Genomic DNA, 20,529 nt, shown 5'->3' with positions numbered 1-20,529 from the left:
GGCAGGGTTCTTCCTTCAGGAATTCCCTCTGTCTTTCTCCTCTCTGCAATGGATAGAAGAAATTATAAGCAGATATATGCAAGATAGAAACAAGTTGTGTATGGGTCAAGAGTGGTGGCAAGGGTCAGGCATATCCTATTCTCAGTTACCATGACTTTTCCATCCCCTGCATAAACCAGCAGGACATCTTAACCCACTTTACCTGTTAGATTGTCATCAACTTGACACTGTAATTCTTGAAACACTGAAAACCTTATTGCATTTCTCTGATTTGCCTTTTCAGTCCTGAAGATGTCATTTATCTTGCATCTAAGGTCCTCATTTTTCAAATGCATGCCCTGCTATTTTCCTCCCTTATTATGGTCTCATGCTGTAATAAAGATTCATTTGCTCAGATTTCATGTTTTCTGGGAGCCTAATGAAAAAAGGGACAGAACAGTCCATTTTAATACATCTGCTTGACTTTCATCTACAGTGGCAACACTTACTATAAGAAGATCTGAGAAAGATCTGGGCAGTGTTGCATTTTCCTTTTAAAGCTCTGGTTTTGACAGTGATGTCTCTGAGTCTGGAATGATCTATTTATATATGTCTTGTCTATCTGTCTCTGGCTTCCTTCAAATACCTCTAAATCCAGCTCTGGTTTTTGGGTCTGTGTTAACTATGGCTATTAAATTGTTTGCATTAAGCTTATTAAAAAATCCCAAACAAAAATTGCCCTCTGTTGAGTAACTTCAGTCTGTTTTTCTCCTTTTCTTCAATCTTAAGGGAGGCTTTTCCTTCAAAGCATCATGCTTGATGTGTTTCTCAAAAGCTTTTTGGATGTCCATGGGCTTTTATTTTTGATTTGTGGTGCTGTAATGTTTTTTCAGTCACCAGCAGAAGCTCTTTGTGGCCTGATGTGAAAGGTTCTAAGACAGAGAAATGTCATAGCTATTTTTTTCCCTGTGATTTTGTTGTAAAGCCAAAAGATATTGACTCTGTGCCACAAATTGACCAGGTTATATTCTGCTTTTGTACAATAGAAGTTTTGAGTGCTAGGGATATATGTATCAGCAATTAAAATTGTGTCCTAATATTAGCAGGACATGGACTATAAGAAAGAAAAGCAATAACTTGAGAAGGACAAAATAATTGAAAATCTAACTGCATTTTGTATTCAGGAATATTTTTAACTTGCAGTGTCTTTGTTCAAAGCCCTGATGTTGCAGATTTCGTTTGTAGACACAGTCCACTTCATTGAAAAGAAACTTTATTGATTCTGTAATAGCTGCTGGCAAAGCAGAATTGAGAGTAACTGAACCAGAGCCCAGATCTGCTCTTTTTGGAAAGACTGATTGGGACAGTTAGGAAATCTTTTATCTGGGCATTGCAAAAGTATTTTTTTCTTTATGTGTAGATATGTGTGCTTGTAAGTATATATTTGTATTTGTGCATGTACTTCCGTGTAAATATTCTTCCTGCTTGATGTGTGTAGCCATATCTAGACTTCCATCCTGTATTTTCTCACTTAGATCTAAACCTTTGCTGCCCACTTGCTTGAGTACATACATTGGAGAGGAATGTGTACTGTCTTATTTTTACTGCATACATCCCAAGTGGAGCAATAAAATGCTTTAAGATTGCTTTTGCCAGCACTTAATTATTATGTACTCTTGTAGCCAAGACCAACAGCTGCTGCTATTGCTATTTCATTGCACCCTAAAGGCACTTAGGAGAATTAACACACTTTTTGCAGAAAGTTGTTCAGTAAGGGTTATGGACACAAGGGTTGGGCGGAGATCACAGCAGGAGGATAATGGCATTTTTCATTGTAGATGTGTGTGTCTCTTGCTGGTTTAAATTTTAAGCAAATCTTGCAGTTAATAGTTCACAGCAGTGATTAGCTTAAAAAATATTTTTCCTGTGTCAGTCCTGGCTAATACTGTTCCTTTATGACTTGTAGGTGCTCAGGTAGACCAGTCAGTGTTTGAAGAGCTTATAAAAGAGCAACTTCCAGAGCTGGCTGAACATATGAAGGATCTGACAGCCCTAGCTTCCATCTCTCTTTCCTGGTTCCTTACCCTTTTCCTCAGCATCATGCCTCTGGAAAGTGCTGTGAATGTTGTGGACTGCTTCTTCTATGATGGCATCAAAGCTATTTTCCAGCTGGGCTTGGCCATACTGGAGGCCAACGCTGTGGATCTGTGTAACAGCAAGGATGATGGGCAGGCCCTGATGATCCTGAGCAGGTATGGCCACACAGGAGTGCTCCTTCCATCACAGGCTGTTCTGCCCTGAGACAAAGGCATTGCTCAGTAGGCACCAGGGCCCCTCTGTGTCACCCTGCTGCTGCTGCTGTCACAGTGTCTGCCTTAAACAATGGCTTCGTACATCGGACGAGATGTCCTGTGAAATTTCCTGGCACTGCCGAGACGTGCATCGCCTGCGTCAGTGTGCAATATTTACTGCTGCTCTTCGTGCCTTCCTAGACTGACGGGCTTCCTGCTCCAGACTTCAAGGAGACAGAAGTTTTCTTCCTTGGGCAGCGTTTAGTCATTTGGCTGGCTTGCTGTTCCTCAGATGAGTAATCACAAGGGCATTTTTTAAGAGTCTAGCTTGCCCAAAACTCAATTTATTTCTCAGTCTGAGCCATGACTTATTTGCTTATTTGAATTTAGAGGAGAACAGTGCAATGTGATCTCTGTTCTTATACATTTCCTCCCTTCAGATTTTTAGAGCATGTCAAAAACGAGGAAAGCCCTCTGCCACCTATTGGTAATCACCATGCATTCTTCAGTGACGACCAGGAACCCTCGCCAGTGACTGAAATAGCAAATCTGATTCACGACTCCTACGAGGTAAAATAAAACTTTCTATCTACTAGTCATTTAAGTTAGAATTTTAAAGAAGAAGGTTAAATTCAGCTTGGATGCTTTGAAAATTAATGCACATGTTTACAGATTCCTTGACCAAATGTTCTCATGCACAAGACTAGGTGTAGTATGAGTACCTAGATTAATTAGAGACTGGGTATGCTTTTTGTTCAAGGTCTCACTGCACTTTTAAAGCTGTATTTCCAATTAATACAAGTATCATAAAATAGAGAATTAACTTCTGTTCCTCTCTTACAGAAATTTGGAGACCATTCTGTGGAGCAGATAGAGCACATGCGCTACAAACACCGGATCCGTGTCCTGCAGAGCCACGAAGATACAACCAAGCAGAATGTGGTGAGCAGGGCATTATTTTGACTGCAGTAGCTCAGCATTGCCTCTAGAGACACGTTGGTTTAGTTTCTAAAAAGGTGCCGCCAGGTCTTGAAAAATCATTGCTGACTCTGCAAAAAGCTTTTCTGGGATGCCAATGGTTTTTCTTTGGAAGCCATATAATTATTATAGTTTGGGGTGGCTTTAAAGTTCTGAACAACTGCAGGACTGTCCAGCCCAGCACCTTATCTGTGACTGTGGCCAGTCCTCAGCAGATGCATGGGGAAAAGCATGAGGAGAGACAGCATCATGCAATGCATCCCTGGCCTCTGTGACCTGTAGCTTAGGGACTTCCTGTCTTTGTTCCTAATAGCCCTTGAGGGATTTCTCTTTTCATGGATCTCTCCAACTGGTGAACCTAAAGAAGGGGGGAAACAGCACAAGATTTTTTTTAATTGTGGTTTTCAGCTGTTCCACCTAAGTACAGCTTGTGAGTCTGTCTGTGTCACTGATGTCACTAACATGATTTTCCTTCTTTTTAAGCTCCGAGTTGTCATCCCAGATGTTTCCATTCTTCCTGAAGATTTAGAGGAACTGTATGACTTGTTCAAGGTTGGTCTCCCTGAAAAGCAGGGGATGCACCTCATTGAGGCTTCTTTGGGTATAACTTCCAGCTGTTGCTTGGCAGTGCAGCACTGACCTCCTGTCCTCTGCCTGGGCTGTGCTCCCTGGGTGGGATCTTGCCATCTTGTCCTTTCAGTGGTTGTGCAGTTGTTAAAGAGGAATAGTAATGTGCTGATTCTTCAGAGAACTGCTCCAGAGTTTCTTTCTAACTTTCTGCTTGGAAATGGTCCCTGACAAGTTAGGTTAACTTTCACAAGCAGAATAAATTAAATATTATGGTGCTCTGCTCACTGTGAGATTTTCAGTGCTTTTAAATCCTGTTCTCTAAATGCTCTTTAAAGGCAGACTCTCTTTTCTGTGGGAAAAATAAACAAATACCCAAACCCCACAACCTTGTGTCCTTGCCATTTGTTCTGGATTTTCTAATTTTTTTTTAAACTAAAAGCAATTTCAGTTCCTTTCTATCAAGCTGATGTTTGATAAAACTTACAATAAAGTTTGATAGAGGGACATCTAAGCTTATACAACTATACTCAATTTAGAGGTCCAAGTTGTAATTACTTCACTTAATGGACCATTTCTTCTGTGTACTGTTCATAGCCATGAATACTGAGAATATGATTGTGGTATATTGTTAGGGTTACACAGCTTTGTCGCCAAGAGCAGCTCTATCCTGCCTCCATTAGTGGTTCTAAGACGATGATGCTGCTGGGGCTTGTTCTTCAGTGCTTCCCTCCTGCTCCTCATTGCTGGTTTTGATCTTTGACTAGCTCACACTCCCCTAATTTCATTTTCTGATAGTGATTCCTTTTTTGTTATTTCCTTTGCTCTCCCGGGAACAGCTTGCTTTGTTGTGACTCTTTGTTTTGCCTGTCCCTAACAGAAGACTAATGGTACAGTATCCAAATGGAGAGGTCTGGGAGAGAATAAATGAGCAGGTCAAACCTATGCTTACTCCATGTACTTTATGACCCTCTGTACCTTTGGCTGCTAAGGGGCATCCTGGGTCAGATGTGGTTAAACAGAGTTTCAGTAGCCCACAGTGAATCTTTTTCAAGAATCTGCCCAGTCTCCCTTCATATTTAATTATCCATTGGACATTGTGAGAGTGGTTGGCTGCTCTGATGAAAGATTTGCTTTTTCACACAGGAATGCTGTTGGTATCGCTATGACACCTTGCACAGAGTGAATTCTGAGCATGTTACAGCTTAGTTTGATGTGAATGCCTCTCCACTGCTGTGCCCCACAACAACCACTCTTGTGTCTCCCATTTCTCCTAGAGGGAGCATTTGATCAGGTGCTACTGGGAGAGCAGGAGCGCGGTGTCGGAGCGCCACGACCCCAGCAGGCCGTACGCCGAGCAGTACCGCATCGACGCCCAGCAGTTCGCCAGCCTCTACCGCCTGCTCTCGCCCTGGACCTGTGGGGAGCACACCGACCTCCTCGCCCACAGGACCTTCCGCCTCCTGGATGACAACATGGACCGGCTCATCGAGTTCAAGGGGCTCGCCAGCTGCCTGGGTAGCCGCTCACTGCGGGCTGGGTGGGGGGCAGAGCACGTGGGGGAGACAGGAGTGTTAAAATGCCACCTAACTGGCAGAGAGGATGGCTTCTAGGGCTTGTAATTACTCATATCAGTGACCTTTACTCATTTTTTTTTTGTGTTTCAATTGCCTGCAGTCAATTTGATTTCAAAGGCAGCCTAAGGACATGACTGAATGCTGTATTATTATATTTCATTTCTCAGACAATAATAATTTTATTGAAAATCTTGTGTGAGTTAAGAATTACGCTTGGGTCTGCACAGAATGCTAGGACCTCTCTACCCAGTTTTTGCTCTGAGTACATCTCTGAAATCTCAGAGTACCTCTTTGAAACTGCTTCTTGAAGACTTAACCTTACACAGCTGACTGCTGCCTGCCTTGCATATTGACAGTAAGCAGAACAAAAAAAATCTGGCCAGCAGTGACTGAGTGCTAGGGTTGGTCTTGAGGCCACCAGCTGTTCTAATAGGTGAGACTGCCTGTACAAAATCTGGCTGAAGAGAAAGTGGCAGATCTCAACTGTTGCCTGACCTGAAGTGGAAAAAACTGAAATTCAAAGCTTCAGTAAAAATCAGTGATTTTCTATTCTTCCCACTTAGGATTTTTAAAATTTTTCATGCGAATACTAAGACACCTTTATTCTCTTTTTATTTTATTCTTAGAGGGATACAACAACTTTTATTTTAAAGTTCTTCACTGTATTTGAGTGCATTTGAAAGTTTAGGATCTAAATTTTTACTGGTCATTGAAAATGTAAATTATAGTACATGTAAAATAGTTACCTCCTTTGGGCTTACTCTATAAAAAAGCAGTGCTGAAGCTGAAGCTCTATAGGGTTAGGTGCTCCCAGTCTATTTCCCAAGAACAAAGACCAAACAGATGGCTGACACCTGCTGTTCCTCATTGACAGGCACAGCCTAAAGTTATACACTGGCTGTATCTTTATTGTCCATGAAAACAATTATCCTTTGTGCACAGAGAGATGCCTGATTTCACTTCCTTCTTTATTTTCCTTGCAGATGTTATGTATAATGGAGAAATGAATGAAAAGATCAAGTTACTATATAAGCTGCATATCCCACCAGGTAAGAAATCTGAAAGGAAACAAATACCTCAGTTTCCCTAAAAAATCTCCTGCTTTTGGGAAAAAGCTGTTTAATGAAGAACCCCATTTTGCTTCATTTCAACTGGGAGCTTACAGGATGTGCATTTCTAGTTACACTCACTGCATTTTACAAATTACTCAATTACAAATTGAACCTTTTTTGGATGAAATGTATAGATTACAATGTCAAAGCTCACACATCTGTTGCATTCAGAGATCTTTTGCAGCCAGTTATATGGTTACTTCCAGACAAAATACAAACTGAAATAACATTTTTAATGGCTTGTACTCCATGAACAGTAGAGATCTCCTTGTATATCTGGATCCAGTATTGATTAGGTGATAAAACTCTATGGTAGTTGCTCTGTGCAAAATTTTTAATTAAATGTGCAGTTCTTGGCAAGCTTCCAACTGCAGCACCAGTCTTACAGGAGCATCATTTTACACTGTGATTTAATGGAGTACTTAAAAGCATTTACAAAACATCTTTGCACAATTACTTCACTTTCTTCAAGTATGTAAATTTAGAAAAATAAATAAATTACCATCATGCTGAATTCAAAGGATTAAATTTGTCACATTTATTGGACAGCTCTCACAGAAAATGAACGAGACAGCCAGTCACCATTAAAGAATCCTTTGCTGTCAACATCAAGACCACTGGTCATTGGAAAATCAAACGGTATGTCCAGAATGGTTCTCTAGTATGAGTGCATAAGATAACCAAGTTTCCACTTGTGATCCCTACCATGTTATCTCTGCTCTCTGAGGTTTATTTTTAAATGTAAATTTACTCCAGTGACTTGAAAATTAATTATCCTTTTTATGTCTGCTCCAAAAAAGGTGATGCAGTAGATTACCAAAAGCAATTGAAGCAAATGCTGAAGGATCTAGCCAAAGAAAAGGATACCAAAACTGAAAAGGAATTGCCAAAAATGAGCCAGGTATGTACCTCAGAGGCTGTACTCTGTTTAATAAAGAAGTACACTCAAAATGAAATTATTGAATTCAACAGTTTGGCTCTCTCTCATGAGTGTAACTTCAGCCTGAACTTGGATTCAGTCCTTCAGGCATTGAGGATTGGGCTCCTCCGATCCAGGGAGCACATGCTTAAAAACTTTCAAAACACTACCTTCCTGGCAGTCCCCTCTGCTCAGACTGGCTAGTGAATAGAATTTCAGATTTACCCTTACCCTTGCAGCAGAATATGGAAGCAAACAGGCTTATACAGGCTGGAAAAAGGTTTCTTCTTAATAAGCCAAAGAATTCCCAAAGAATGCGCTTTTTTGTTCTGTCTTCCTATACCTCCTCAGCACCAAGCCAGTAACTTCTTAGTCCACCACACCTGGAACTTGCCCTGTCTTAGCCAAACACTGAGTAGAACTGCAGGAAAAGAGCTCGAAGGCTGTCACAATCTTACCAATCTTTTTCCTAATGCCAGTAGCTTTCTGTGTTGTTAGTGTAAGGCAAGGTACTGGAGGGAAAGGGGCCCTGTATTAATGAAACAATTGTATAGACGTGGGACTGGCCCCAGAATCTCTGTGCTTGTGTTGCTAAATAAAGTTTTAAATGGGGGGCATGTACCTAGCCTGTCAGCTCTGCAGGGGCTCATGATCTCATAAAGGCATCATTTCACTGAGGGCTCAAGACTTTCCTAACAGGATAGATGGAGACATCCTCTCTAGCCTGATACCCACCTGTGATGGGTGAGCAAGGGACAGATAGAAAGGAGCTGGGCAGGGAAGATGTCTGAATTGTTTTAGAAGAGCTGAGAGGAGAGAAACAGCAGAAGGGAGGTTTGCTTGCAGGCCTGTGGTGGCTGCTTTGGTTGTAACCCACTCTCTGCAGCAGCCACCAGTAAGGGATTACCCCTTGCCTTGTATCTCACTTGCTCTTGGATCATCTGGTAGGTCTTGATTTCCTTCATGTGAGCATCAAAACATTTCACTGCCATTGTCCCTTTCTGATTTCAGCACAGGGTTTCCTAGCACCACTGGGCGTTGAAATGCCTTTGTTAACATTTTATAAAAAGCAGGCAGAAGTTCTAAAAGACCATACAAATGTACACAGCATTCCACCTGCCTTTGCACTCCCGTGCCCTGCCTGTGATCCTTAGCGTGGCTGTTCCTTGATGCTGGTTTCTCATCTTTTACAGAAGGAGTTCATTCAGTTCTGCAAAACGTTGTACAGCATGTTTCATGAAGATCCAGAGGAGAATGATTTGTATCAAGCTATTGCCACTGTGACCACACTGTTACTTCAGATTGGAGAAGTAGGACAAAGGAGCATCAGCTTGGGGAGCGGATCAGATGAGTTCACCGAGGACTTGCAGCCCGAGGCCTCTGCTTCAGACCAGGATGCTGTTTTTACTGACACTGTGAAGACCCCTCACAAAGACTCTCAACCTTCACCTGTGACTGAAGGGGACTGGACTGTCTCTTTTGAACATATTTTAGCCTCCCTCTTGACTGAACAATCATTAGTTAACTTCTTTGAAAAGCCCTTAGAACTGAAACCAAAGCTTGAGAATGCAAAGCTAAATCAATACAGTCTCAGAACAAATGGAATGAGCTGCCAGTCACGGAGTGAACATGCAAAACCAAGCACGCAGTAGCAGCAAACATGTCAAAAATGAAATGCACTGAAATTATGCCAAAGGACATACTGTAAAAGGCTTTCAGTTAGCAGTGGACTTCTGGTATCCAATTTGGTCTGTGGTTTTCAGTTAAAGAGCTTTAAAAGCTAGAGTGTGTAGGTTTGTTTTGTGCCACTGTTTTTATGTTCTTGCTTTGAATGTAAAAGGAAATATCTGTCTACAGTGTGAAGACACTGAAAGCCCTCTTCTGCACTGGGAGAGCAGAGGCTGGCTCCAGTTTTTTTTTTCTTTTTTTAAGCAGGGGAAAAACACTTCTCATCTGCTGTCCACAGTTTATTTTGGTTGCCTTTTTTTGCACTAATACTGAAAACTGTTTCAATGCTGGTAATTGAAACTATTTTAATATATTTGATTGTATTCCAATTTTTATGTCTTGCTGAAATGTTAAGTGTACATGGACTGTGCTTCTGATGTTGGTCTGTGAAAACATGCACTTTTCAGTAAATCCTTTTTGTACAAGACTGGCATTGACCGTATTTACTCGTTTAGGGAAGCTAAGTGCCTTTAGTCCCTACTGCTTTAAACAAATAGCCTGAGGTAGCATGATCACAATTACTTCCCTAATCAAAACCCTGATTCTGTGCTGCACACAGAGCTGCTTTGGGAGAAGCCTAAGTCTGCCTAAGAAGCCAGTGGGGCACATCATCCACATGAAATTACATACATGAAATACTGATCTATCAGTTTTGGTTTTTCTTGGTTTGTTTTTAAACAAACTTGACTTAAAATATCTGTGTACAGGATCCTTAATACCCAGAATAAAACAAACCCACCACAACTGTGCCACCCACAAAGAACATCTGAATCTCCTCCTCATTCCATTCAAATGTAACTTAAGTCTAATTATTTTGAATTAAGAAAATTACACCATTATGTTCAAATTCAAAGAAAGCAAGATACTTTAAAAGGGTGGTACCTGTTCAACTCAATGCTTCACACTTGAGAGCTTGAAGAGACTCTGGCTAATAAAAACAACAACTTCAGAATATATTTTATCTTTTTATTGTAATGAAGATCCATTTAATTTTCATCCACATTGACAGTCTGTAGACCTGCAAAACAAGACATTTTATCACCACCTGTTATATATATGGGAGTCTTGCCAATAAAGTACCCTACAGTTTCAAGGCTAGTCTGCTGATCTACTTTTGGAAGAGCAGACTATATACACAAGTATTTCTCCAAATTTTACAAAAACTTAGTTGCTTTTACAGAATTAACAAGCAGAGAGGGCTTAACCTGCCTGAGCTTCTAGCACCAGAGAATGGGCTTTACATGGGAAAACATGTGACTAGTGACTATGGCCTGTGTTTTTCAATCTCTAAAAATTTACATGATCATTTCACTTCTTTTTAATGTGGATCAGGAGCCCTGTTCTCTACAGCAGAGCTAGACTGAGGCAGTGGTTTGACTCCTGCAGCGTACTTTTCATCAAAATTTTGCACCACAGGAGAAGCTGTCCTGCTTTGCTTCTTGTTCAGATAAACGTGGCAGAGGAGATGCATGAACCTTCCTTACCTTTGAATGTTGTGACTGGTACGTAGGTAACCAGAGTGTACAGCTTGTTGGGTGAATCCTCATCCTCATTGCGCTTTCTGGACAAACGCACGCGGATACGGTAGGGAACATTCCTGAAATGAAGATGGCATATTAATTTGCATTGAAGTATGTATTGAAACGTGTGAATTTATAGGAAAGCTCTTTCTCAGCATCATTCCAAGAGCAAAATCTTATATCTTCAGAGATTGTATTGTTTGCCTTAGAGGAACTTTTTTTGGTTTGTTTTGCTTGTTTTTATTAAAGTAAGGTAAGATTTAACTGAGCCTTGAGTAAGACGAATTCATATGCAGTAAGAGCATAAAGTGAAAAGTGCATCATCAATCCACTACTGAGGAAAAACACCAGGAAGATGATCATCACGTGAACATGATCAGCAAGCAACTGTTACTAACAAGCATTTCTTACTACAATAAAAATAGTGAGAAAAGCCCCAACAATCTACCCTGAAAGCCCAAGGCCTCTGTCAAAAGTCAGCTTATTGCCCATCTTTATGCCAGAAGTCATGGAAATTCCAGTGAGCATTAAGCATGAACCAAGGTGTTACTTATGGGTACAAAACGGATAATTTCTTCCTCACAAAGCCCATGGAATCATAACCACATTGTTTAATGATTTTGTTTGTAACAGGCAAATCACAGCTTAGTGTCCTCACATAATAATGCCCAAAACATGCTGTTGAGGGGAGGCACAAAATTTTTTCTCCACACCATTTTTCACATAACCTGCCACCTTGAACTCAAGATTTTAGAAACTCCTGCTCAGAGTACTTTGCTCCACAGAATATGTGAAGGAACCTCCTCCTCCCTGCTGCAAGAACAGCCTTTTCAAGAACATACTTATTACATCAGGTGGACATAGCAATTAAGACACAGGAACTGGCTTTGCTTTCCTCCACTCATGTCAAAATCAAAAGCATTTTTCACTATTTTATGTAGATCATTGACTATCATACCAGCCAATATGGTATTTTGAGCCTCTGCTGATCCTTCCAGAGGAAGATACTTTACTCTGCATACCTTATGTACTCCAACTAGCAAAAACTGCAGACTTATACTGGAAAGACTGATGGGACTCCTTGCTCCACGGAGTGCACTTGTACCAGTTAATACAAGAAGTCTTGGTCAGCAGCCTCACTACAAAGCTCTGGAGTTATGAATGCTGCCTCCTGGTTCCACTGCTACTTCTTCACTCCCTGTGACCTGGGCAGTTAAACGGGGAGGACAGAGAACCCCGGCCTGTACGACCCAGTAACTCGGTCTCACCCTCCCACTCTGCTTCTGAAGGAAGGATTGGCCACACGACACCAAGCAAATATTCCATGCAAGTCATAGACCAGACTAAGGGATCTCATTCCCAGAAGACATGGTTTAAACCCATGTGCATCTCTCAAAGCATCAATCCAGATCAGTTAAACTTTTATTACAGTTCAAGAGGTCCCACTCCCCATAGGAGTTCTTTTGGACCATTTTTACACATGCCATCAGTTGCCTTTGTAACAGTGATTTAACAGAAGTTGTAGTTTTTGGTCCCCAAACTACTTATTTATTTGTACTTTCAAGAAAAGATTAATGGCCCTGTTGAAAACACATCTCCTTTTGTGCAGCATTTGTTCAGCATGCTTCAAAAACTAATCCTGTTCCCACTACACAAATCCCACTTAGCCTGGGATTGTAGGTATCACCAAAAGATCAGGTTTATAAAAGCTCTCTGCTGCAACAGGGATCGAGGTACTACAGCATTACAATATCCAATCCTTTCTCTTCCCCACCCTCCACCCTCAAACCTGCATTCCTTCTTTCCTTTGCTTTATTCTTATTAAAAGTAGAAGGAAATTCTTTCACTATCAGAGTTTACCAAAGCTTTGTTACAAATATGCCAGGACAGCTGACCAGAACACAGAGACGACCAAAAGATTAGGTTGTGTATGCCACAAGAAGGAAATATTTGCAAAGAAAATGCAAATACTGCAAGAAATACACAATTTTTTTCCTAACCCTTCATGTCCTTCCTCACCCAGTAAAGAAAATGGCAAACACCCACCTTATTCCTTTAGCCCAGACTGCTTTGTTCAATCTGGTATCAATGCGAACGTCAGGAGTGCCCATCTCCTTCATCGCAAATTTACGGATTTCCTTGAGAGCGCGTGGTGCTCGCTTCTTGAAGCCCCTGGAACAAACACAAGAGCCATTTCTTTAACTTCAGGACACTGTCAGCACTGGACACTTGTTGCATGTATTTTCCAAACATACAAGCCCCTCAAAGCATTGTGTTTGACAGCAAACAGCTGCACTGGCCTTGACTAGACCTTTACCCTGGCTGGCAGATGCCAATTTTAACAGAAACCACTTAGGTAGAATAGTTTCAATAAAGTTTTGCAACAAGAGCTCCTGGATCTTAAGCCTTCATTTAATGTCAACATGTTTGAATATCTCAGCAACACTGAAGAGATCAGGGGTGTCACTTGACACTCTGAGCCCTATGAGCAAAGCAGTGCAACAATAACAACGACACAAACATGACAGAACTGTATCAGTACTGAAATAAACAGCAGTAGAACAAATCTGAATTTATTCTGAATACCAGCTTTTGCTGAGCAGTACTTGATGGTTACCTTTCTTCACGCCATCAGGAGACTGTACCAATACCAAATCAGGACTGCATCAGAACTGTTTTTTTTTCCCTATTTCAGCCTGTCTCATGCCCATTATGGCAGATCCTGCAGGACTGGGCATCCACAGCAGAAGGAAGAGCTGCACCATGAGTGTTTTGCCACATATATTATACCCACACTGTGACACAGGGCTGTGGCAGCAGTGCCTGAGGTCCCACAGTGGGTTATATTTAGTTATATTATGTGTACACTGCTGTTGATACTTTGTGCTAGAAATGGGAAGTGGGTACTTGATCACAAGTGAGACAAACACTAAATAAAACTAGCCCAAACTCTAGCCGAAAAAGAAAGGTGGACAGCAGGATCATCAGCATTAGAACAGAATGAAGTGCCAATCAACAGGCAAGGCCAGAACATCTTATTGCATTTAAAGAATACCACTGCCTCCCACTCTCAGCCATGGTTTTGCCATGCTCCACTGCCTCACTTCTCTCCCAATTCCATGTTAACTTTAGCCACTGCACCAATTGTTTGGATTTAGATGTATATTCCATGTGCTTGCAGGCATATACAGAACACAAGGGCACTGCAGTTTCCTCTGAAGCACTTCACTACAGTTTCATGAGCTTCAGCATCTGGTCAATTAAAAAGCTACTCTTACCTACAACAATAAATATCTTTTAACCCAAATAATATCCCAGTTTACACCTCAATCTTGTGATAAACATGAAGCCAGTAACTCGATTACAGCAGTATTTAATTTCTGAAACTTTCTCAGTGGGCTGAACTTAAGCATTTGCTTGGGCAAGAACGACAACCTGTGCACAGAAGTAAATCAATCTAAGTTTAATTAAAGACCCAGAACACTCACAATCACAGAAACAGGCTTATTTCTAAAAGCCACAAGCCAAGTCTGGGGTTGCACAGGTACAGAGCTGCAGCACAGGGACAAAACAGAGGCACAAGGGACCACAAACACAACGCTCTAAGGACAGTCCTTCTCTGCTCATTAAAACCCACCGAACCCACTTCCAAATGCCACTTCCCAGAAGGTCAATTTCGCTGATAAAAAGAACTTACACGCCATGGATCCGCTTGTGAATGTTGATGGTGTATTCCCGAGTTACTACTTCGTTGATGGCAGAGCGCCCCTTCTTCTTCTCGCCGCCTTTCTTTGCGGGAGCCATCTCAGCGACGCTAAAAGGCACCGTGCACACGGATCAAACGCAGATCTCGGACATTCCCGTCCCCTTCCCTCCCGCCGTCCCCAGTCCATTACACACCGCACAACTCCCACATTCACAAACTTCAAACCCAAGCTTCATTAACCCCCCGGGCTCGCACCACTCGCAGGCTTCACGCAGCAACTTCCCAGCATCACAGACGCTTTACTTCAATCTCCCTGAGAAGAGCAGGAAGCACAGCCGAGACTCTCCGACCAGCTCGCACTAACACCGGCCTCCTGGCAGCCCCAAGCCCCCTCCCTCTGCCAGGCGACCCAGGAGCGCAGCTCAGCCCGTCCCGGAATGAACACGACGGGCCAGCCCAGCTCCTCCCAGGGGCAACAGCACGGGCCGTATCCCCGTCCCAAGAGTCCCGCAGGCCTCCCCGGCCCGGGGGAGGGCAGGAGAGGGGCCCCATTCCCGCCGAACGCGGACGCGCCGGGAGATCCCAGCCGGTGCCCCCCTTGCCGGGCCGCCCCCCGTGCCGGGCCGGGCCGCATTCCCGCCGCGCCGCGGGGTCTGCGGGGCGGATGGAGGCGGATTCTGCGGGACGAGCCCCGGCCCACACTCACCGCGCCCGGGCACCGGCCGGAAAGGAGGGCGCGGGGCACGCTGGGAAACAGGAACCCTTCCGGGGCGAGCCGGGAACGCGACTGCGCCGGCGGCAGGAGGGGCCGGGCCGGGCCGGGCCGGGCCGGGCCGGGGCGGGATGGGATGGGATGGGATGGGGGGCGGTGTCAGTGTGTGCCCGTACCGGGATGTTCTTTGGGGCGGTGTCAGTGTATGCCCATACTGGAGATGTTCAGTAGCCGCCCGCCCGCTTCCTCTGTAGGGTCTCTCCCTTTTCCTTGGAGTGGGGTGTGAGGAACTCAGCTTGGCGCAGTGGTGCTTCCAGCAAGCATTTTGCCTCTCGCAGATCTGGAGCTCTTGTTCCCGAGACAGAGCCGAGGCATCCCGGCGTGGGGCAGTAGCCTGATGTAATCACCCTGCCTGCCCGGAAAACCGATCCGAGATGCGGGATTATGTTGGAACAAACTGGGTTTTGGCTATAATGAACTAGAACAGCCCAGCTCTGTGAGGAGGACTGGCGTTGCCTTGTGTGTGCAACAGAGAACAAGGACAGTAATCCCAAATCAGAATGGGTGTGTGGGGGAAGAGGATGAAAAGCTAGGTCTTCACGTAAATCTGCTCTTGTGAGCTGTATCCTTCCAAACAATGTATTAAACCAGCTCAGAAGAAGGCAACCCCACGCTATTTACAGCAGCACCTCCCTGTTAACAGCTTACAGTACTACTGGTGCAGTGTTTGCTCCAAGGCTGAGTTTGGTTTGGACATAGTAATGGCAATTGGGAGAGATGTGGGTTTATAATCCCTGAGTGTAGAACAAATTCTTAAAAGAATTTTCCCTTCCTGTGTCTTCTGTCATAGTAGTTGAGATCTGTCAGCTGCTGCTTCCACAGAGGAATTTCTGAGGTGCTCATATTCCTTCATTACCTCTTCCTGCATGAACTCTGGGCTTAGATTTGTCCCCTCCTTTCCCAGGAGTGACTGGGATTTATGACGTTAGCCTCTAGCTTGGCCAACTGGCCTTTGCTTAGGTTTGTCTATAGTTAACGGAAAGAGAGAGCTTCCTTCAGACATTAAGTGAAACTTTCACATCTAGCTTTCTAATCTTCATCTGGTGGGGTCACTCTTGCTTCACTGAATACAAGAACTGAAGGGGATGAGCAGGCTTATTCACCCTGGTAACTAAAGTTAGCCAGTAAAAACACTTTGTTAGGGACCCAATAGTAGATTCTCTCCCAATGAGGGATTGTATGGACTGAAATACACATGCACCCATCAGTGCTACCTCCCAGTCCTGTGGTTGAAGCGTTGGGGTAATTTTGTCAATGGATTTTCTTTAGGAGGTTTTTTGCTTTTTCAGAACTCAGGGCAAATAACCTTTTTTTTTTTTTTTTTTTTCCATGAAAGCTTGCTTTCATAATTTCCAGCTCCTAACCCAGTTATCTCTCTTGTTCCCCTATGGCACAGAAACCAGAACACGTGGCCCTGATGATGTGATCCTTGGTACTCAAGGGAGGGAAGGCCATGTGTGCACTTTGTTGAACCTAATGCTGGCTCCAGTGGCTGCAAGCTGCCCTGAGGGCCATCCCCTTTCAGTCTTACTGAGGGGAATGAAGACATTCCTGTGCTCAGTTACCATCCTCAATCTGTGTTGGAGATTCTCCCTGTCTGCAGAAGGAAAGCAAGTCTGTACCTTGGCTTCTCCATCCTGTAGTCAATTTGAATTTAACATGAAAAGGAGTCTGCACAAGGATGCTAAAGTGGAAACCAGACTGTCTATAGAGTGAGTATTCCAGAAGAGATGTGCCCCAAAACTCAGAACAGCAATGTCTTGAAACACTGAAGCTGGACATGGGTCACAGCCCTGGCGTATGCTGTGTCAGACTGTTCTTTAAATCATCTGTTTTGTGCTAATATAAAACTCTCTGGTTGGAAGTACAAAGCTGCCTGAGGTCTTTAAAGGTGCTTAAAGTTTTAAAGGTGCTTAAAATGAGCTGTCTTTGCTTGAAGCTAATATAACTTCCTGAGCTTTCATTCTCAATATCTATGCCATGACAAAAACTACAAGGGATAATACTTGGTTTTGCTAAGTGGGTGCCAAACACCATTCAAGTCTGTGGCTAAGATTAAAAGTCTAAAGTGAATCACATAGTTCAACAGTCACAGGAAAATGTGTGCAAGTCCTGCAATAAAGCCTTTTGGCTATTTTATTTTATTCTACAAATAAAGACAATTGTCCATCATTAAATGGAAAAAAAATAATAGTCTGAGTTGTATATAGCATGAAACAGTAGTTCCCTTCACAAAAACATTTCTAATTCATTAGTTTATTACAAAATACCCACTCACAAAAAAGCACAAGCACAATCTTTATACTTGTGAAATGAGTTGATATTTCATATACAAAATAATTTCCACATAATTCCATATAATTTTATTTTATATAGAAATAGGTCATTATTACAACAGCTGTACAATACACTACTTTTTATTTAATAATTACATAAAATCTTTCTTAGAAACATATCAACGGAAAACATACAAAAAAAGCGAAAAGTGCATTTTATTTTTTTTTCCTCCAAAGGAAAATTTAATCCTAAATGTTATCATGAAAGAGATATGTAATAGTCTGCAGCATCCCGAGTCAGTGGGCCAAAACACAGTGCATATTTCTCAGAGACTTGGAGTGGGTGAGTTTAGGTTGAAGAAGGATTAATGTTGTACTATTGGAGAATTGCATGATTGTGCTTACAATTTGAGTTCTCCTTTGCAATCACAATTCATGTAGAAAACAGTCCAGTGTGGGTTGTGGGTTTGTTTTTTTGGTTGGTTGGTTTTTAGTAATGAAGAACAGTTAGGGTAAGCTGCATAATACTTCTCAGATTCTAAATCAAGGGTTATGAGCTGTAGACCATCTTCACCAATGGCTGGGCTTTTTCCTCCATTGGATGTGCTAATTTGGCCACAAGAATAAAGAAACAAACTTCTCTTTACAGAAAGTGCCTAGGTTTTGTCATCTGTGCAGTTGTGCAAAATAATAACAATAATCATAATAAAAATAATCTCTTGTTCTCTCCTCGATAGACCTTTGACGCAGTGCTTTTCATACACAAAAGAAAAACTGAAACAGTGAAGGCCAAGTACCTCATGAGTCTGTCGACAGTCTTTTGGAATTGCCAGATGGCTTCCAGAGTGACACGCCTCTTCCCATGCTCCCAGTGGTGATGGAGGCCACACAGGATAGCGCTCCTTTTGATTTTGCTGTCAGTACATCCTGTGCTCACGACACAGCGCAAACGGAAGCCAGCGTGCCGTGAATGCACTGTCTATGGCAGTCTGCACTCTGGGTGTACTTCTGTCATAGAGCTTGGAAAGAACTGCTTGTGCAAAAGCCAGAACAGTAAGTACAAAGTCATTCTCTTCTGCCCCACGTGCCCATTGGTTAAAGCTAATCGTGCATTGATTGTGCTGGTGGGACTCTATCGCAGTGGCTGTGGTAAATTTGATGATTCTGATAAACTATTCCTTCTTCTTGATGTTAGTTGTTGTTGCTGTTGCTGCTGCTGCTGCTGTGTCTGATGATACCCCATATTTCCTTGCTGTGGTGAGTAAGATGGCAGGAGCAAAGAATCAGGTTGTTCATTGTGCAAAGAACCTGGTGTTTGCACCTACGGATAAAATAAAATTTATTGTGGTGTTTGATTCTTTCACATGTTAATGCTCTTTGTCCTCAGGTTACAGGATGCTTAAAAATACTACTGGTTTGCTGGCTTTTACTTCTAGAGCAGTTTGGCATGAGGTTAGCTTAACTAATGCTAGAAGGAATGGACATAAATTGCAACAAAGAACATTCCAAATAGGCATTGAGAAAGTTTTCTTATAGGAATGCACTGCCTGAGATTTGCAGGTTATCCTGAAAAGCCTGTTTGGGAACTGCATGGGTGAACATGTCAGAAATGACACAGATGGATGGCAGAAGTGAAACAGGATCCTGATGTGTCTCATGCTGTCCCTTCTAGCCCTTCCTTTTCCTGAGCTTACAGTTGGGCATGACCTTGCAGTGTTGAAGCTGATGTGAATTTTTCAGATGCTCTATTGGAAACAGCATCTGCCAGACTTTTTTTCCATTAATTCTCAGCTACGATAAGGCTTTCATTTCAATAACAAGAGTTTAATCACTTGAGGTCGGTTATACTCTTTCAATGATGCCACTGGATATGTGACCAGGTTTTATAGACTCAGTTCAGCTCCTGTTGAACTACTACAGAGACACCTCATTTCCCCCCTTTACTTTAGTATGTACTGAATTAGGTCAAAAATTAAGTAGTTTTACATCTTCAAATCACCTGGTTCTTCCAGGCGATGCTCTACTTTATCTTCTTTGCCTTGTGGAGTTGAGAAAATATGTTAGTTTCCTGAAGGGATCCAGATATCTGATCCAGATCTATTTTATGTTGATGCTGGTAATTAAAAATTGTTTCTTGACTTGTAAACTAAGCAAATTTTATACTGAATAAAGAGTACAGAACAAATCCTAAGGCATTGATTTCCAGCTGGAAATAAACTTTAAATATATCCAAGATAATCTGATTATGCTTTAAATGTACAGAATTAGTAATTTCCTTTTAAATATTCTGGCTGTTCCCACTGCTCCCTTGCTGCATTAGCACCAGCCACTGTAACAGTGTGCCACAGGTCAGAAGTCAGAGTCTCTTAAATGGACATTTCTGCCAGCATCAGGCTCCAGCAGAAACCTGGAGCCCCATTTGCACTGCCCACTCACCTTCTTACTCTGTGGGCACACTTTATACATCATCCTCTTTGTCCTACCTGCAGGTAGCGTTGTTGCTGATGCTGTTGGTGCTGGAGTTGCATAGGTGGCAAAGAAGGTGGCTGGGAAGGAGGGGTAGTGGTGAACCCTTGGTTTAACACTGCTTGTCCCATCAGTACGATTGGAGAGCTGCTGCTGGAAGTCTGCACTTCCAAACTTTGAAACATTTGTTGGGTTTGAGAATACCTATGGAAGAAAGAAGCAAAACAATCAAGAACAGTGTTGGAAACCAAGGTCTTCCCTTAGAATAGGGATGGCAATCCCTAATCTTCTTAAATCACAGAATAACAGAATGCTGTGGGTTGGAGAGGATCTCAGAGACTGTCTAGTGCCAACCCACCTCCCATGGGCAGGGACATCTTCCACTAGACCAGGTTGCTCAGATCCCCATCCACCAATCTGGCTTTGAACACTTTCAGGGATGAGGCATCCACCACTTCTCTGGGCAATCTGTTACAATGCCTCACCACCCTCACAGTAAAGAATTGTCTCCTAATATCTAATTTAAACCTGCCCTCCTTCACTTTGAATTCACTACCTTTTGTCCCATTCCTATAGGACAAACTGCCCTTGTAAAATGTACTTCCCCTTCTCTCTTGTAGCCCCTTTTAGATCCTGGA

General features: G+C 42.7%; 3 protein-coding genes across 5 annotated transcripts in view; 1 reads left to right on the top strand and 2 right to left on the bottom strand.

The window, feature by feature from the left end:
• TBC1D8 (TBC1 domain family member 8) overlaps nt 1–9,578 on the top strand; it is a 48,225-nt gene extending 38,647 nt beyond the window's left edge. For both annotated transcript variants that reach the window (XM_033051201.1, XM_033051200.1), the window contains exons 12-20: nt 1,946–2,231; nt 2,711–2,840; nt 3,114–3,212; nt 3,732–3,800; nt 5,093–5,333; nt 6,376–6,441; nt 7,054–7,143; nt 7,305–7,405; nt 8,617–9,578. In XM_033051201.1, coding sequence (XP_032907092.1) covers nt 1,946–2,231; nt 2,711–2,840; nt 3,114–3,212; nt 3,732–3,800; nt 5,093–5,333; nt 6,376–6,441; nt 7,054–7,143; nt 7,305–7,405; nt 8,617–9,075 — 1,541 coding nt within the window. In that variant the 3' untranslated portion in view covers nt 9,076–9,578. The remainder of the gene's footprint in view (nt 1–1,945; nt 2,232–2,710; nt 2,841–3,113; nt 3,213–3,731; nt 3,801–5,092; nt 5,334–6,375; nt 6,442–7,053; nt 7,144–7,304; nt 7,406–8,616) is intronic.
• A 525-nt stretch (nt 9,579–10,103) lies between these two features.
• On the bottom strand, nt 10,104–15,169 carry RPL31 (ribosomal protein L31). The gene is made up of 5 exons (XM_033051202.1): nt 15,084–15,169; nt 14,369–14,485; nt 12,718–12,843; nt 10,636–10,748; nt 10,104–10,169 (listed from the first exon to the last, which is right to left on the bottom strand). Exons 2-5 carry the CDS (start codon nt 14,473–14,475, stop codon nt 10,138–10,140), a joined length of 378 nt encoding a protein of 125 aa, XP_032907093.1. The 5' UTR covers nt 14,476–14,485; nt 15,084–15,169; the 3' UTR covers nt 10,104–10,137.
• A 2,084-nt stretch (nt 15,170–17,253) lies between these two features.
• NPAS2 (neuronal PAS domain protein 2) overlaps nt 17,254–20,529 on the bottom strand; it is a 104,619-nt gene continuing 101,343 nt past the window's right edge. For both annotated transcript variants that reach the window (XM_042779005.1, XM_042779006.1), the window contains exons 20-21: nt 19,909–20,095; nt 17,254–18,746 (exon numbers count right to left, since the gene is read on the bottom strand). In XM_042779005.1, the coding sequence (XP_042634939.1) occupies nt 18,558–18,746; nt 19,909–20,095 (376 nt within the window). In that variant the 3' untranslated portion in view covers nt 17,254–18,557. The remainder of the gene's footprint in view (nt 18,747–19,908; nt 20,096–20,529) is intronic.

The sequence above is a fragment of the Catharus ustulatus genome, chromosome 2 (assembly GCF_009819885.2).
Source record: "Catharus ustulatus isolate bCatUst1 chromosome 2, bCatUst1.pri.v2, whole genome shotgun sequence".
NCBI lineage: Eukaryota > Metazoa > Chordata > Aves > Passeriformes > Turdidae > Catharus > Catharus ustulatus.
Note: the sequence above shows the minus strand (reverse complement) of the source record. Positions and strands in the feature narration are given on the sequence as shown.

Bases quoted from the DNA above. Each gene is read 5' to 3' on its own strand.
- RPL31 (XM_033051202.1), bottom strand. From the start codon at position 14,475: ATGGCTCCCGCAAAGAAAGGCGGCGAGAAGAAGAAGGGGCGCTCTGCC. The intron at 12,844-14,368 runs GTAAGTTCTTTT...TGTTTGTTCCAG, and splicing joins CACAAGCGGATCCATGGCGT to GGGCTTCAAGAAGCGAGCAC. The intron at 10,170-10,635 runs GTAAGGAAGGTT...CTTGTTTTGCAG, and splicing joins ACCAGTCACAACATTCAAAG to GTCTACAGACTGTCAATGTG.